A 19,148-nucleotide genomic window follows, 5' to 3' on the forward strand; every position below is an offset into this window, starting at 1 on the left:
GTTGACTACCGCTGGTGGGATTTGGAGTCCAGCAGCATCTCTTAGCCACATCTGCTGAAGACCATACAACTACTACAACTGTTTAACATTCTCTGCAGGAAATCCAGAATGCCCTATTAGCTGGAACCGTTTTTGCTACCTTAACTAGTATTAGTAATATCAACTATTTTTGCACAGCTGTTGGACCATGCAGTATCCAAACATGTAGTTGTGCCTTTTGTATAGATCACTGAGCTGTTGCAGTGCAGACCCTTTGTGGATTGCATCCTTACTTCTATCTATGGCAATAGTCCCCAGCTTTCATATGGTATAAACAGCTACCTGAAATTAACATGTGGCATAAATGTAGTAGAAATCTGCTTTGATCATGAGTTGTAATTTAAAATTATAATATTGACTGCTAATATCCTTAAAAACAGATGCAAAGTAAAGTGTACAGTTTATTGTAATAACTGTATGCTGATGTAGTAGTAGACCCAGCTACATGGAAGTTGTAACCTGATAATCAAAAAAAATGATCTTAAGATGAACACAAGTGAAAATAGTTAGTCATTTTGGAAAGATCACAACCTATAGTTAAAAATAAACTGTGCTTCATTCTTTGTAATTCAGAGTCTTGTAATTCAGAGTCTAGAAGGGAGCAGTTTCCCAAACCTACTCTTTCACATATGCTCACATCAGATTCTTAACCAAGGAATTGTATCAATTTATGAAAAATGTCAAGGACAACAGAAAAGTTGCTTTCAAATTTAAAAGTGTCTCTTCACAAATGAACCTTCTAAACAACGCAAAAGTCAATGGGAGGTTTCTGACAAATGGCCTCAGAGAAATACTAATGAAGAATGATGGTGCTTGAATGTGTAAGTAAGTAAACCACAATTTCACAGCAATATTTGACATGGTGTTATATATATTTTCCTCAGTACCTTTTGCCTGCAGATTTTTGTTGGCATGCCACCTGTCAGAGCATATTTGTGTAACTTTTAACAGGAAATTGTTTGAAGAGGGTTATCTCTGTTCTACATATATTTCCAGTCAAGATGTATGACAATCTCTCAAACATAGAAATTAGCTGTATTTTGGGTTGTTGTTTTTTTAAAAGTGTTGTCCATTCTTTTGGTTATTGGGTGATACATACTAAGCAGCAATACAGTGGTACCTCAAGTTAAGTACTTAATTTGTTCCGGAGGTCTGTATTTAACCTGAAACTGTTCTTAACCTGAAGCACCACTTTAGCTAATAGGGCCTCCCACTGCTGCCGCGCCGCCGGAACATGATTTCTGTTCTCATCCTGAAGCAAAGTTCTTAACCCGAGGTAATATTTCTGGGTTAGCAGAGTCTGTAACCTGAAGCGTATGTAACCTGAAGCGTATGTAACCCGAGGTACCACAGTTTGTGACTGGATTTTATCTTTTTCAAAAGCAAAAGAAGGATCTCCTATACATCAGGACAGAAGAAAGTAATTTGATGCTGGACACACCTTTTAAAAATCCCCTTATCCAAAAATAGCTTTGCTACATTAAATTGGAATGGTCAGTTAGCAACTCACAGGCTGAATCTGGCTCTAAGAACAATTTCATCTACCCCCACCAAATTTTAATTAGCTTCCTACTGTATTTAAATTTCATGTGTGGCGCTGTATAATAAACCACTGAGTCTCTTGGGCTTGCTGATTGGAAGGTCAGCAGCTCGAGTCTGCACAATGGGGTGAGCTCCCGTTTCTTTGTCCTAGCTCCTGCCCAACCTAGCAGTTCGAAAGCATACCAACATGAGTAGACAAATAGGTACTGCTGTGGCGTGAAAGTAAACGGTGTTTCTGTGCACTCTGGCGCTCGTCATGGTGTTCTGTGCGCCAGAAGTGGCTGGCCACATGACCTGGAAAGCTGTTTGCAGACAAACACCGGCTCCCTCAGCCTGAAGCGAGATGAGCACTGCACCCCATAGACTGTGGCTATGTATAATCTAAATGCATGTTCCATACCTGTACCAGGTAAATGAACTTTATAGAACCTGACTAGCTCTATAGTTTGGGATGTACCGTATTTTTCGCTCTATAACACGCACCTGACCATAACACGCACGTAGTTTTTAGAGGAAGAAAACAAGAAAAAAATATTCTAAACAAAACAGTGGATGTATGATTTTTGTGGTTCATGCTGTGGCCACAGACGTGATCTGACGGTGAGTTTGGGGTAGCCCAATGCAAAAATCCTGAGGATCCATGTGGATCCATGCTTTGTAACCACGTTTTTGCGCCATTGCAGCCCCATGAAACAGTGGGTGCGTGTGTGTTTTTTGGTGCAGGCTGTAGCCATGGATATGCTATGTGATCTGATGGTGAACTTGGGGTGACCCAGTGCAAAAATCCTGAGGATCCATCTGGATCCGTGCTTTGTAACCACACTTTAAGTGGGGAGGGAAGGAAAAGCATTCAAGGGACAAGGAGCACGCGTGGGGTGTGTGGAGAAGGATGCTGCTAATAATGCAGGAGATGGGTTCAAGGGGAGAAGGAACACGCGTGGGGTGTGTGGAGAAGGATGCTGCTAATGATGCAGAAGAGGGGTTTAAGGGGAGAAGGAACACGCGTGGGGTGTGTGGAGAAGGATGCGGCTAATAATGCAGGCGAGGGGTCTAAGGGGAGAAGGAACACGAATGGGGTGTGTAGAGAACGATGCTGCTAATAATGCAGGAGAGGGGTTTAAGGGGAGAAGGAACACGCGTGGGGTGGGTGGAGAAGGATGCTGCTAATGATGCAGGAGAGGGGTTTAAGGGGAGAAGGAACACGCGTGGGGTGGGTGGAGAAGGATGCTGCTAATGATGCAGGAGAGGGGTTTAAGGGGAGAAAGAGCTCGAGTGGGGTGTGTGGAAAAGGAGCTTTTCGGCGAGCTGAGCGGGGAGGGGGGAGGGAAAGAGCACTGTTGCTTTAAAGGAGCCAACCGGACAGCAGCCACTTACAGCAGTGTAAGCAGCTCCTTTCCTCTCCCGTTTTGCTCCTTCTCTCCCTCTTTGCTGCTTTACGCAGCTAATGGCGAATCCCCTGCAACCCAAGTCCTGCTCAGCAGATCAGCTGAGATGCTGGGAGAATCGTAATTTCCCCCTCTCCCTCATCCCGTGCCCTCCTGTCCCCAGCAGCCTTTTTAAAAAGTTTTTTACTGGTTTTCACTGCGCTCGTGGCTCAGAGCCCTCCTGTGCCCTGCCGTCCCTCTGCAGCCTCATTGCTCCGTTTAGAGAGCACACGGACCTTTGTTAGCTGAGGCTGCAGCAGCTGTTGCTGGCTACGGGGCGCTTTTTCCAGCTCGCTATGGCTCCCGTCTGTCCCTCCTCGCGTGTAAGCGGCTGCTGCCCGCTTTGCTGCCATGGCTCTCCTTCCCTCTCTCCTCCTTGGCTCCCCCCCTCCTCCTGGCTGTAAAGCAAGCAAAGCTAGAGCCGTGCAAAGCCCTGCAAGTGGCTCCCGCTTTGCTTGACTGACGGCAGCCATGGCTCCGGTCAAGTGCATTCGCTCTGTAACACGCACAGGCATTTCCCCTTACTTTCTAGGAGCAAAAAAGTGCGTGTTTTGGAGCGAAAATTACGGTATTTTTTTTCCCTGATAACATAGTGTCCATTCAAACATAGAGAAGTTGACCTTCCCTGCTTTAAATACTGATGTTTCATTTCCACAGAAACTGTTGCTCCTGCATTCTTTCTTGGAGCATGAATCATCTCCCAACCCTGTCTTTAAGGTATTAGTGAAGTAACCACTTTGCTCTAATGATTAGTTTGCGAAAATAACCAAGTCAATCTAAAATACTGCAAGCTGTGTTGAATTAGTGCATACTAGTAGTTTTCGAGTGAACATTTGCTCTGGATGGAAGCCAAGAAATTCCAGTTGCTGGCGTCAAAACAGTTAAGAGAAGTTTGGAACACCCATCTTTCTAAGTCAGCCATGTGTCTTCATTTTATTACATTGTTATGCTGCATTTATGTGGTGCTTGGTGGAATACTTGATATTGAGCACGTACAAGATATATGATGTGATAATTGTAACATACAGACTAAAATTGATAAGAAAAAGAACTGTCTGTGAACAATTAATAACATCTAGGCACAGATTTCAGTTTCTATTATTGCACTCTATACTGCTGTGTTCTGATATTGCGTGAGGTTTCTCTACCTTTTATAAGCCAAGCCTGCTCCAGGAATTGATGCAGCTGTAAAGATTTAAGTCAAAATAAAGAGTTGGTTTAAGAAGAATTCTTTTTTTAAAAAGTCTAAAACCTATTCACTTATTCTATAACCAGTATTTTTAAACTCACTTCTGCATTTTAATATTTAAATGCAGTTACAATATTGATGCATCTGCTTCTATTTCTAATTACTATTTTAAAACAAAACAAACCCATCATCTTGCTGCTGCGCCACTATGCCCATTCCTTCTATGAGGTCTTGGACATGGCTTGTAACTATATTGGAGGCATTCAAAGGATACATGGCAAACATATTGGAGTGATAGGCAGAACCTTAATTCAAAGTTGTTAGTATGGTATTAAGAGCAGTAAGCCGCCTGTCCACCTAGCCAAAGGTTCATCAAGTTTGATGGGCAGATGAGGCATGGAGACTGGGCACTGTGGTTCATTAAGGGTTATTGGGAATTGTAACTTTGTGCAAGGTAAACTACAGTGCCCAGAATTCTTTGAGGGAAAGAATGCTGTTTGAATGTGCATTAAAGGTATAGTGTACACTTGGTTGCGTATACCCCCTCACCCCATTTACTCTGTACCCAATGCACTCCTACCACTGGTTTGGGAAATTATCCTAAATGCATTATCTGAAATGCATATACATCCTGTATATGCAACCCCCACAGTTCACTATTATCTAAGGTGGTATTGTGCACAAACCTTTTGTTTCACCAACAGTCCAGAAGCTGTATTCACATAAAGTTTCCTTTCCCCCCGCCTATCTGAATTGATGCATTGACCGCTATTTTGCTGTTTAACCATTTTTGAAGGTTAGCACCTACCTTTCTTAAGCACCTGCCTAACTGTAGTTTGACTATTGTCAACAGTCTTGACCCAAAGACAATCAATATTATCCTCTCAATTTTGCTGCAACTCTGTGAGGTAGGCTGCCATCATTAAAATTTTATACATATAGTTGTCTCCAATAGTCCAACTTTAGGTGCCTCCCCCCTTGCTGTGAGGTGAGTCAGTACTTTTCATGATGTACAAATAAGGCAATGAGATTGAAAGGGTAACACTACCCATTTGCTGTGTCTGTTGTTGAGCTGAAAAACTGAATCATCATATTAGCGCAAAGTTGAGCAATTCCTTCAAATGCCAATTCTGGACTTATGTCAAGAGTTTTACATAGACTGTTTCTGGAACACAAAATATTACTTAGTGCCCATTGCATAGCCCCAGTCTTGGTGACTTTCTGCTGCTGCAAAACTGTCACAAAGTGGTTGCTATTGTGCTCATGGATGCTATAAACCCACTTGAAAACTATGAACAGAGAGGACTGGACTGGTCAACTCCAAATGTTTCAGCTGTTAGCTTTTCTTGAGCTACGTAAGTTATCCGGCAGCTAGGAATCTATTTATATATTTATTTATTAGCATTGGGGAACTTGTACATTTAATGTACTCAATTGCTTTTTAATTCAATACATTTTTTATTACATATGTTCAAGTTATTAAAGTTTATAGCAGCAAAAATTTGTTTAGATTTGTTTTTTATTGTAAATATATCCGAAGCAGTAGAAACAAGAAAGTCATTCTAAATTGCCCAGGTAGGCACATTCTGTGACCCTGAACAGCAGCAAATGACCAAACAGGACACCAGCTGTTAGTATGAAATCAAGCCAAATCTTTTATTGACTGTAGCAGGCAGGATATGTCTTGATATAGCAGTAGGGACAGGATCTGTTCATCATTCCACTCGCCCCATGCTGGTGGAATGGGATTAGCTGGGGTTGGACCACGCCAAGCCGGTTCCATGGGAGTTGGCCAGTGTTGAATCCTGTTGAGGTGCAACCAAGCTGGCAAGGTCTTACTGGGTGACCAGAGTTAGGATTCCAGCCAGGCAGAGGGCCCGAACCCAAGCTTGGGTGAATGCCATGGCCAATCCTGCACTAAGGCCCCTGCACTAAGGTCCCTTCGCTATGTTGATCCTGTCCAATGCCATTTCTGCCCTTGAATATACATTATTCTGCCTAACAGAGGAAAGTCATATGTTTCACTAAGAAAAAGGCAAAACAAACAAACAAACAAACAAACAAACAAACAAAAACAAGGGCCAATCAGGTTGGGAGAAAAATTCCTTTCAGGTCCTGTCAACCAGCGATCCAGATTGCCCATATCTGGTGTGGTGATTGGCACATAAAGGCACACAATTTTGTAATGTTTTTCCAATCTGGAAAACCTTTCCTGTTATCCTGCCAAAGTTGAATGGTATTATTTTATATTCTGGCTTCTCCCAAGAGCCAAGTATATGTGTGGGATAAATTCTTCCAAAATCTGGTATGCAAAAAAAAATTGACAGACTATAAGGATGTACACTGTACAGTATACCTAGCTTATAAAAGCTAAGTGATTGCAGACACCTCATTCAGCCCAACTGCATTAGGCTCCATACTACTTGGGAAGATCCTTTCATTTGTTCATTTGTGGTAGACCCCCCAAACAAATTTTGGCTCATTCAGCACCAATCACTTGCTTGAGAAGCAGGAAGAGAGAGGTTGAATGAGGGCTTTATTTTCTACCCAAACCAACTTATGTTGCTATCAGAGCTGACCACAGAAATAGGAATGTGCAAACAGATCATTTACTTACAGCCCACTGCTGCATGAAGATCTTTGAGACAAAGCCTTGAACGTAGCACATACTCGGGCAAATATTATAGTTAAACAGATTTCATGCAGCTTTCTTAAATGTATTTGCTGCTTGAGAAATAGGGTCAGTTTGAAAGGTTTTTTAAAAGTTTTTTTTTTTAGATTTAAAAATGTTGTAATTCAAAGCCTTCAGCAGATACAGAAAATCAGTAAAATTAATCCGCACTTTTGACTTTGCAGCACCTTGTAGAGAGCAATAGTGCCTCTGAAGCTGGAGCCTCCATGTGTCTCATTGGTAATAGACCCACCTTCTCTGCATTTGTTTATCAGTGGTTCAGTTTTTAAATATAAATTTGGCCAAGTATGATGCACTGCCTGTAAAATCTGCTGTTAATCTAGAAGATCTGTTTCTGTTCAGAGAGGATCATATATTTATTCTGGTTCAAAAATAAATGTAAATGAATTCCAAAGTTTAATGCTAGCTCAGAAGTAAAAGCTGTTCTTTCATGGCAGAGTGCAGTGAACTTTTTGTTCATGTCAATAAAATGTACTTTATTACTATATAGTTCATACTGTATAATGTGGGGCGTAGCTCCACGCAGTGTAGAAATTAATTTCACTAAGCACACACATAATATGAATTGTGAGGTTATTTGATATCCCTGTGGCTTAACTGCTAGTTAATTTATTTGTACTAAGCTTCTTTAAAATATACAGCTTAATCTGAACCATGTGGTATGGACTAGTTGCCTTTGAAAGTGAACTGAATACCAATCTACTGTCATAACTGCTTTCTCCTTGTTAAAAATAAGATTCTTACCCAGTGCATTGAAACTTACTGAGGATAAACGTAGCCTCTTACCTGTGCTAATATATTTCATATATTATTGCAGTGGTCATAAAAAACTGTGTTCCTAGGAAACTTTAAAGGCTTCCTTGATGACATTGATAGTGGTGGGAAAGCTGCTCCAGAAATGTGTCCCTGCCTGTGCTTGAAGGGGCTCGGGGCAACAAATATGGGGCATTCCCATGTTACTGCCATAGACAGTTGGAGGTAGGCTAGACTGAGGCCGTGTAAATATTCAAAGGTTAAAAGGCAGAGAGGTCATTTCTTTCTGCTGCATTTCATGCCGAATATGCACATATCTGTACACACCGGGGTGGGGAAATCTTTACTCAGTGTGCATTACTTGTTTGGTTTCCCTGTGCCTGCAACCCCCAACACCCATTCATGAAGCTGTCGTCTGTGCATGTGCAGCGGCTGCCTCAAATGAGCACACCTTGGCTTAACTGCAAAATGAATGTGGCTTATGTTTATGAATCGGGTGAAAGCTGGTTTGAGGGGAAATGCAGCAAGCAGCATTATTTCTCAGGAAGCTGCGGGATAGATGGATTGTGCCAACATCATGTGTACCCAACTTCAAACACCAGTGGTAGAAGCATGCCGGAGCCAGAGTAAATGCTATTGTGTACATAGCTTGAGTGCCAGCTATCTGAAGCCATACAATTGTCTTCAGGGTTGAGCTGGAATTTCAAACCTTTTAACTGCCTTATCTAGAACATTGCATGTGTTGGAAAAAACAAAAAGTGTCTTGAAGCACCATTAAAGCTAACAGATTTATTTTGGCATGAACTTGCATGGATTTCAGTCAATTTAGTCAGATGTGTTATGTGTTATGTGTTATCCCCGCATTCCAGGTGTTTATACAGTGGTACCTTGGTTCTCAAACACCTTGGTTCTCAAATGCCTTGGCTCTCAAACGTCTTTTCCCAAACGCCGAAAACCCGGAAGTAAGTGTTCCGGTTTTTGAACGTCCGATGTGGCTGTCGGCTATTGTTTCTGGGCGCCTGCACCAATCAGAAGCTGCGCTTTGGTTTCCGAACACTTCGGAAGTCAAACGGACTTCAGGAACGGATTAAGTTTGGTGCTTTTGTTTTTGCTATCTGTTTTGTGTTTTTTGAGGCATTTTCACTTAATTTGTTTTTGTGACTGTGTGGAACCCAGTCCAGCTACTGATTGATTGTGTGACTGTGAAAATGGATAAAGGCCCCCCATCCGAACAATGACTATCATCAGTGCAGGTAAGAAAAAAAATGTAATTTTAATTTTTATCATCTACAATACTGTCTTATTTCTTTTATAGTACAGTACATTGATTATTGCTTTCATTTTATGGATCAATGGTCTTGTTAGATAGCAAAATTCATGTTAAATTGCTGTTTTTAAAAGGCTGGAACAGATTAATCCATTTTGCATTACTTTCTATGGGAAAGCACGCCTTGGTTTTGGAATGGACTTCCAGAACGGATTAAGTTTGAGAACCAAAGTACCACTGTATACACATGAGTGTGTGTGTGTGTGTGTGTGTGTGTGTGTAAACAAGGAGGTCTGAGGAAATGGAATGTTGAAAATAGTGACAGTAATCATTATCTTCTTAAAACTGACCATTCATAAAATAGTTTGTGATAACAAAAACTTCCTGGCTTTGATAAGTCAATTAACACATGTAGTGTGATTTAAAAAAAACAAAAACAAAAGGATTTGTCCTGATTCAAGTCACTTGAAATTTACCAAGAGGCTCAGTTCTAATTTACATTGCAGTCTCATGCTAGCTGTCAACATGCCTGACTATCTGATATTACATCTGCAGGAAAGTATTGAGAGCATTCTGGGTGCACACTGTTTGCTTAAGGCAATAGGTCTCAGAACCCTCTGTGCCATGCATGGATTCCTCAGCAGGCAAATAGATGGGGAAAGGGTTCCCTGAGGGTAGGGAACATCATCCAGAGCCTATGGATACTGCTTTATTTCAGTGCACTCAGCATATATGTTGCTTGGAGTAGTTTGACGAGTGGTCTCTAAGGTTATTCAGTCATTGCATACCTGTGGTGCAGTTATCTTCCTTGTTGCTACTATAGCTACTTAGTAAACAGCAGTAATAGTAGTAGTAATGGAAGCTCTACAGATGCTCATCAACCATTTTGCCCAAACCTGCAGGGAGTTAGCCTTACCATTAGCCTGAAGAAGGCAAACATCCTAGGTGAGGACATCACCAGCACTTCATGCTTCAGCATTGGTGACCACACACTTGAGGTGGTAGAATATTTTGTCTACTTGGTCTCCACCACACAACCAGCAACCTCTCCATTGATGCTGAGCTGGACATGTGTATTGGCAAGGCAGCTACAAAAGGGAATGGTAGAATGTGGTACTAATGTACAATACCAAGATGAAGTTCTAGCAGTTATGGAAGTGAGTCATGGGCAACTTACAAGTGCCAGGAGTGACAGCTCAATGCCTCCACATGTGCTGCATCAGAAAGATTTGGGGCATCATGTGGCGGACCAAAGTGTCAAAGATGTCCTCTCCCAAGCCCACATTCCCCGCATGTTCACACACTCCTGTCTCAGTGACGTCTACACTGGCATGGCCATGTCCACAGAATGGAAGATGGCAGGATCCCCAAGGAGGTGCTCTATGAGGAGCTGGGTTCAGGCACCAGCCTCGTTGGAAGACCAACTCTGCATAACAAAGATTGCCTGCAAACATGACATGAAGGTTGGAAACATCTACCCCACAAGGGAATCCCTTGCAGACAACAACAGTGCCTGAATACAGGCAGTCAGGTCGTGCATCCACAGCAATGACCAGAGGAAGAATGACCACTGGGAGGACCACAGAGAGAGAAAATGTCATGGTGTATCTGCAGTAGCAGAACTGGGCGCCTTCCTCTGCCCCAGCTGCAACAAAACATGTCTCTCCCATATTTGTCTCTGTAGCCACAGCAGGCGCTGCAACCTTCCAACACCCCCAAAGGCACACTACTCCCATTGTCTCCTGAGACAGATGCCAACCATCTCACAACCATGGAGTAGTAGTAATAATGTAGTAGTACAGTAGTAGTAGTATCATCTTAAAGTTTTTCACAACAATCCTAAGATGAACAAGTAGTCCTATCCCCATGTTCTAGATGGGAATGGTGGCTGATCCTTAAACATGGTGCTTTGCCTAAGGTGAGCCCATGTCCAAGTTCAAATCTGAATAGGAAGCTGCTAGTTCATGCTCTTAATTCTTAGGCTACACCACCTCAAATGAAATTCTGTTTCATAGGAGGACTGGCATGCTCCTATGCAAATGCAGTTTTGATTAGCACTCAAAATATGAACAAGATTTAATTGCAGACAAATAATGAGTGCATTGCAAATTATTTGTATAATGCCAGGGGCAGGAGGGGGCTGCTATTAATTTCAGAAATTGCTACCAGTTACGAACTTTTACCCAAACCGCTTTCTGCTTCTGTGGTCCAAGAGTAGCATACTAGAGCAGGTAGTAGTTTTTCAATCGACAGACTGTCTAAAATTGCTACACATCAAAATTTGCTACCTGGATCACCACCTTATTAATCCTGGGGTAACAAAGGTTACCCCTATTTCAAGCAGAAGTAGGATATATTTAGCAGTAAAGTGCTTCATCATCCACTGATATTTGAGTGAATGGAAGCAAGTGCATGCAAAGGTAGGCAAGCTGTGTATACTCTGGACTAAATGTCCAAAAACTGCTTCTTGTCATGACCTCACACCCAAATTACTCTCTTATTTCCATGGTCTAAGTTGCCATTTTTTAATGAAAATAAAATAAGAAATAGAAACCGATCCAGAAAATCTGTCTCACCCAATAATGCCTGGAGTTGTTCAGTTCTCCTGGTTCCCAGTCCCTCGTTCATCTGGAAAACCAGTATCTGTGACCTAGCTATGATACTCATAAAACAGATTATGTCCCTTTCTGTGGTACAGGGGCCCATCAAACTGTTTCTCCGTCAGAAAGCTGAAACTCTACCTCTGCTAGGCTATTAATTTTAACAAAGAGCTTCCGCTGTGATGTTCACATCACCTTGGCATTGTATCAGCAAATTGAAACTCTGGTTCCAAAATCCTGCAACTGTGACCTTCTGGCTTTCCGGGGGAAGCAAGCTTCAATTCCTGCCTTCACACAGCTCAGCAAATAAACTGTAACAATGGTGTAAGAGAGGAAGTTGTCTCTTCCATCATCCAGGTGTCTGGTATGTATTTAGCACAGTAGCATGACCATCAGGAAATTGGATGATTCATAACATTTTGGGGGAAAGATAGAATGAGTTTCCTATGGTGCGGTTTTTTTCCTTGGGATGGAATAAAACGACTGCTTCTCTGCACTGCCATCTCTGTCAGCATGCAGCTCATGCGGAGAATTGATTCCACCTTATTTGCATTTGAAAAAGCTTGCATTGTCTTTATTTTGGTCTCTAATAACAGAATACATTGACACTGCGTGCTTAAAGTGGATGGTTGGGAGAGACAAAACCCATCTCATTCTGATACCATTTATTTTTGTAATGGGGTTTTATTTGAACTCCTAATTATGAGTGAATGTAGCTTTCCCACTGTGTTGCCTCTTCTCACAGCAGTGAATTTACCTGTATTTGAAAGAAGCAGCCTGTCAGTTGTATCTTTTCATTATAGTATCAAAAAAATCAAGCCTTGGGTCCTATTATTCTCTGCTCTGTTGCTGAACCCTCAGTGAAGTACATGATGGTTGGGGCCAGCAGGTCAGCTCTGGATGACAGGGGACATAATCACATGCACACACACCTCTATCTTAGTAACAAACTACACACAGTCTTTTCGTGGTTCATTTCTGTAGTAACTTGTTTTTCCTCCTTCATTGTTCATTAACTCCTCTAATCCTTAGTTTTCACAGCTAGGCAGATTTAGGTGCCAAAAAGCAAGGAAAGATACCACAGGCTTGTAACCAAAGAGCAACTTGAGCATTCCAGCATTCTTCAGTGGTGGGAGTTTCTCAGTTTTTCTGCCAGTTTTACCATCTCCAGCTGCTCCCTTGTTGCTTTATCACAAGTGGTTCTGGAGGTTGCTCAAGCCTCTTGTAGGAAAGGGGAATAAATGCTTGATTTAGTAGTATGAGCAGAATTTTGCCCATGCTTCTTTGGATCCAAGCTATTATGTCTCAGGTTTTTTAAAAATGTTCACTTTATTTCTTCCATTTCTGACATCTTGTAAAATGGCTATTGTTTCCGAAGAACTTCTTCTGTATCTCTGTTTTGTACTTTAGTAACCCTTGATCTTCCACTTCCAGTAAGCTCACCCCAGGTCATGAAAATAACCACGTACAATCACATCTGTTTTCTGTGATTCTTTATGTTCTTTTTCTGCATGGTTATGGTTTGTAGTTCTGCTTTCAGTATTATTACCTTCAGGAATACCAGGTTCCTTCCTCTTTCATGCATTTTATATTTCCAGGGTTTTATTATTTTCCTAGAATCATTAATTATCTGCAGTTCTAAATTCTGAAGTCAGCACTATGTGGTTCCCATTTTAGGAACCTAAAATTATTATTTCTTAATAAGCTTTTCTCTTAGTGCCTTCTGCTTTTATATTCTCCACCAGCTCTTCCCTGTATCTCAGCTTCTAGTTATTTAGAAGAACCTTCTGAAACAATAAAGTTGTTTCCAAATGTATGCCAATACTTTTAAGGAGCTAAATATTTGTTAAGTTGTTCTGGGGTGGAGGATAAAAAATTTATATAAATATGTTGCAGTGGTTTTTCAGTTCTATCCTGGTAGTTTAAATTTGAATCTGAATGGTGATAGAAATATTTTTAAAAAGGCAGATGCAAGGGAAAAAAATAGGGATAGCCTGAAGTTTGTAAGAGAAGTGGCACATTGCATCTATGCCATTTCTTTGCTTTACATGAACATTGTTAAATAGAAGAACAAATGTAGCAAATCAGAAATATTCCATTTTCATTGAGAGTATGCAAAGAATATATAAACAATACATACCATTATGTTTTCACATTTTATTTTAAAAAAATACTTAAAGGAGTTCATGTCAGACTTCCTTGGAATGCAGTATAAAAATCCAGTGAGGCTTTTCATGCAGTATGGAGGGGGATAGGGAATCTATACCATAAAATAACACAGCTTCACTTGACATGTGGTATATTTGAAACACTTCTATTCCTGAAGGACAACTTGTAAATTAAAATGTAATCTCTCTTGGATTTTATAGATTCAAGATGCAGCAAGTCGGGGCTTGAGGTTTGTTGGAATAATACCTCAATATGCTTCCGAAATGAACTCCAAGAGCAGCAGTGCTGTAATATCCACCAGCAACAGCTCCAGGGAACTAAAAGGTGATAAAAACCCATCAGATTTTGCTGAGGATTGTGTTTCATCAGATCATGAGAAAGCAGGTTGCACTAATGGATGCAAAGTCTCAGCAGCAAGGGAGGAAAACGTTGACCAGTGTGTGGACCCCAATGAAGACTTGAGAGGTGAAGGGCAGGTCATTGAACATCTCAGTATGAGCTCTGCTGGAGAAAATGGAGGGCAACTTCAAGGTGAGAATTCAAGTTTTGTCCCCCAAGTCTACTGTGGGCAGGTTATCACGATGCTGTATTGGGACCAGATTCTCTGCCGCTTGCTGTACTAATGAATAAACTCATGCGTTTTGCCATATATTTTAATTGATAATGCAGAACATTTTATAATCTTCTTTGTTCTTGCAGCAGTGCTACAGGTAGGTGTCGTGATGGCCGTGTTATAAACAGGGTACTTGGGATGTAAAGATTCTGGTTTGTCATGGACCCTTGGCTGTATTAGCATTTACCCTAGCAGTTCTAAGAATCCAAGGCTTTCATTTCCTGGACTAAGCAGGCTTTCACTGAGTATTAGAGGAAGAATTACCGTATTTTTTTCTCTATAAGACTCACTTTTTCCCTCCTAAAAAGTAAGGGGAAATGTGTGTGCGTCTTATGGGACGAATGCAGGCTGCGCAGCTATCCCAGAAGCCAGAACAGCAAGAGGGATTGCTGCTTTCACTGCACAGCGATCCCTCTTGCTGTTCTCGCTTCTGAGATTCAGAATATTTTTTTTCTTGTTTTCCTCCTCCAAAAACTAGGTGCGTCTTGTGGTCTGGAGCAAAAAATACGGTAGCTTGGAATAAAAGGAAAGATAAATAAGGTGCAAAGAGCCTATCTAGTCTAGCATTCTGTTACCTGCAGTAGCCAAGGAGATGTCTATGAGAAATTCACAAGCAGGATATGAATGTAATGGAACTCAACCGGTATTCAGAAGCTTGAGGCTTTCAGAAGCTTGAGAGCCAGTGTGGTGTAGTGGTTAAGAGCGGTAGACTAATAATCTGGGGAACCGGGTTCGCGTCTCTGCTCCTCCACATGCAGCTGCTGGGTGACCTTGGGCAAGTCACACTTCAGTCTCACTCACCTCACAGAGTGTTTGTTATGGGGGAGGAAGGGAAAGGAGAATGTTAGCCGCTTTGAGACTCCTTCGGGTAGTGATAAAGCGGGATATCAAATCCAAACTCCTCTTCTTCTTCTTTCAATCATGGCTAAGGCTGTAACTCAATGGTAGAGCATCTGCTTTGTATACAGAAATCCCTAGGTTCAATCCCTGGCATCTTCATATAGGGCTGGGAACGTTTACTGTCTGAAATCTTGGAGAGCTGCTTCCAGTCACTGTAGACAATACTGTGCTAGATGTATCCAGTGATCTGATTTGGTATGTCAGCTCCTTATGCTCCTAACACCATTGATAGCCTTACTAGCTAATCCCCATTTAAACCTCTTCAAGTTGGTGGTCATCACCACATTTTGTGGAAACAAATTTCATAGTTTGGACGTGCCACAGTTGGGGAATCTTTTTGACCTGGTGGGCCAGATCTTTATCATCCCATCCCCACCTTGTGGGCCAATTTTGACATGTGAGCAAGGCCACAGCTGCATCAAGTGACTGATAGGTGGATAGTCATGCCCATCTGTCAGCTGAATTGGTCCTCAGGAGTGGGGGCAAGGGGTCTGATTTACCAGTGAGTAGTCCCTTCCCCCCTGTACATCACTTTATATTAAAGCACATTTGCCATTTTGATGCCCATTCACCCAGTTCAGTGAGATCCTTTTGAAGCGCCTCACAATTTGTCTTTACTTCTAGCATCCTGAACAATTTGGTGTCATCCGTAAACACTGTTAAACCCTAATTCTATTATTATTATTATTATTATTATTATTATTGTTGTTGTTGTTGCATTTTCAGTTTGTTTTTATTTGCTTTTCTATTACAGTTCTTCATTGGTATATCAGCAATAGTACAACAACTGTTGCATTTTTTAAAAAATGAAAATAAAAAAGAGTAAGGAAAGGGAAAAAAGAAAACTTATTTTCATATACTTCCCTTCCACTCCTTCCCTGGTTTCCTTTCTATTCCCAACCTATCTGCATCTTATTGTTCTTCTAAATTTTCCTCTCTCCTTTTCTTTATCTCATAACTTACGCTGCTGAATTATGCTGATCCTGCTACATTGATTGTCTTTTGGTAATATTTTTTCATATATTCTATATATAACATCCAGTCCTCATTATTATTATTTTTTTAATCTCTGTTTCTTATTCTATTCTATTCTATTCTATTCTATTAGTCATACCTACTAGTTCCGTGTATTCCAGCAGTTTATGGTGCCCCACCTCTTTTGTTGGAACCATGTCTGTTCTCCACTTTTGTGCAAGTTAAACCCCAATTCTAGATCACTTACGAACAGGTTACAACTTGCCAGTCATAAAAGTTGATGCTCAACAGACTCCACTTTTTATATCCCTGCTTTTAACCAAAAGGAGTTAAAATTGGTCCACTGCCTTCTGGATTTGTTTCCTCCCTGCAGAGCTGATGTTCTCTAACCTCCAGATTGCACTTTCATTCCATTTACTACTTGCTGATAGAAAATGGAAATTCCCAGGGAATTTTGAAATTCCCAGAGAGAGGATACAAAGTTTAAAGCATTTGGGACTATATCAGAGGCAGTGTAGGTCACTTTTCACTTTTCTACTAATTTAGAGTAGTACAAGAGTTCAAATTTGGAAGGCTTGTGAATAATTGTGATGATGCCAGCTACTATTATTCTTTTAATCACATGGTATAGTCAGTACTTCTACAGCCCCCCTTTTTGGACTTGGTTTCTCAAGATTGCTTAATAACTTGTAACTTGAGAGCAAAATTACTACTTCTAATGCTAGAGCAGCAAAAAACAACAACCCCCAAAAACCAATTCCTTTCCATTCATTTTTGAACAAAAGCCCAATGTGCTACATTAATTCAAAACAAGCACATAGATTATTAGATTTCTACATTAGTATCTCTTGCAAGATGTTAATTTAGTATAAAATTGTATATAGTGTTATATAAAAAGAAAAACACCATAGAGCCTGCCAACTATTTTAAAACACATATCTAAAACCATTTTTTGCCATGTTTCCCTTAGAGGATTCAATCCCACATGATCTCTCTTTCAAACTAGAGGGAGGATACTCACACACATTTTTGCAGTATAATTTCTTCCACACAGCTAAGATTTATTAAGTTATTCTGAAATTGTTAATTAGGCCCATCTGGCAGGATTTTCAGGTTACTTTCTATCTTCTGTTCTAGTTTATAGTAACTGCCTCTCATGATTCTGCTTTTAAGCAGGTTTGTGTGATAGACACACAGCAGCACTTTAATTCGTAAATTGTCACAGAATACCCTTTACAGACTTTACATTCTTCCCAACATGTTATTTTGGGGGACCTTGCTTTAAACTGCAATTACAGCTACATTTGCAATTTACTGGCATTTCTGAGCTGTCATTTATTGCTATGTATCTCACTTTGCAAGGGCATTTCCCTGGATGGGTCATTAAGAGAACAAAGGAGAGGGGGCTCTGTGCCAGATGACAAATGGGTGGGGCCCCTCCTCTAGCTCTTAGAGAGTTGAAAAGACAAAGCCTGTGTTTTAGAGCAGAGTTTGCTGCCTTGCAACCTAGAGAAAATAGCTACAGGCAGGAAGAGAAGAGAGAAAGCCATGGCTGATTTCTTATTGAATCCAAGGCTGTGGCAATGGGAGATGAGGGTTTCACTGCTGTGAACTTCTAAGTCATAGGCTGGCTCAGCTTGTATGTGCATAGTAGGCTCAGGTTGTAATTAAACAATTTATAATAAAGACACCACTGTCTCCGCTGTACCTCATTCCCAAAACGAAACACAAACCCTGGTTAACGCCTGGAACCCTTGGAATCTCACACCGCTCAGAGATTGGGGTGCCATGCAAAAATTCTATGCATAAGCAACTCAATACAGTAAATCTGTATCAATGGCTTGTTCACATTACTGTGATCAGAAAAGGCTGGTATGCATTTAAGTGTGTGCACGATAAACATGCTATGTATATGTAATAAACATGTTGCTGTATATCTGATCTCTATGACCCCTCCTCTGTTTCTTTGAGAACAGGATAGCAAAGATCAGCCCTGGGCCATATATTGCCAGTGCAGGATTTCTAGCAGAAATTGCCTTTAAAAAAATCAGTTCTTTAAAATGCAACCAAAATAAATGTAACCAGAAGAACCATGGCTTTGTCTCTTTTGTTTTGGGGGATGGCATGGCTAAGTGAAGTCTTAAGAAGAGAGCCATGAACTAATCTGTGAACTTTAAACAAAGAAGAAAGTAGAGACTAGCAAAGCTAAAGGGTGCAGTAACAGCCATATTATTAAGAGTATATTTCGGTTACTATCAGTTTTCACTTTCAGTCTGGGTTGTGGGTTTTTGTTTTTTTGTAGTTGGTTTAAATCCATTTTTCAAGAGCTTTTGTTTGCTTCCATGTTAACATCACCAGTAAAGTGTTTTATGTTGTGTTGTTTGCACAGCTTTCTGAATTGGGATTAAACTCATTTGACTCTACCCCATGGTTAAGATTGATGCAAATTGCAACTCTTAAACAGGATTAAGGCTGGCAGGGTAAGAATGGGAGGAATTGGTGCTTGTAGGAGCTGGGGGACCACATGATTCTGCGGCCTGCTTCTGATTTTTGTGTCAAAGATGATGATGGTTATAATTTATTACCTGTCCTTCATCCCAAGGTCCCAAGCAAGATTACAACACATTATTAAAAACAGTTTAAAACAGTTTGCCATCACAGAAATAAGGTAGGATGTCACAGTGATAGAACTGAGAGCATGGAGAGGAAACAGGACCAAAGTCGCATATGATAAAATGCAACAAATTGCAGGAATGCCTCTTGAAAGAAACCAGGGAAACAATATATTTTCTGACTGTTCCGATGACCTGTTGGGATGTTATCTCTTTTACTTGTGGATCCACTTTTTTACCTGCTAACGGTTTGCAAATTTGGGGTGTGTGCTCTGTTATTTGTGTGTGGATGAGAAAAGGAGGTATCTTCCTGTACCAAAATATTTTCCCACACTGCATTTCTTTATTATCCCTTTGCGACCACATTTTTCTT

The 19,148-nt window shown here is 40.8% G+C and overlaps 1 protein-coding gene across 1 annotated transcript in view; it reads left to right on the plus strand.

Moving 5' to 3' along the window:
• The window catches only part of RFTN1 (raftlin, lipid raft linker 1), a 109,192-nt gene that overhangs the window by 54,135 nt on the left and 35,909 nt on the right, over positions 1-19,148 (plus strand). The window contains exon 5 of the mRNA XM_083578050.1: positions 13,876-14,206. Within this exon, the coding sequence (XP_083434176.1) occupies positions 13,876-14,206 (331 nt within the window). The remainder of the gene's footprint in view (positions 1-13,875; positions 14,207-19,148) is intronic.

This window comes from Podarcis filfolensis, assembly GCF_964270895.1.
Source record: "Podarcis filfolensis genome assembly, chromosome: 12".
Classification (NCBI taxonomy): Eukaryota; Metazoa; Chordata; class Lepidosauria; order Squamata; family Lacertidae; genus Podarcis; species Podarcis filfolensis.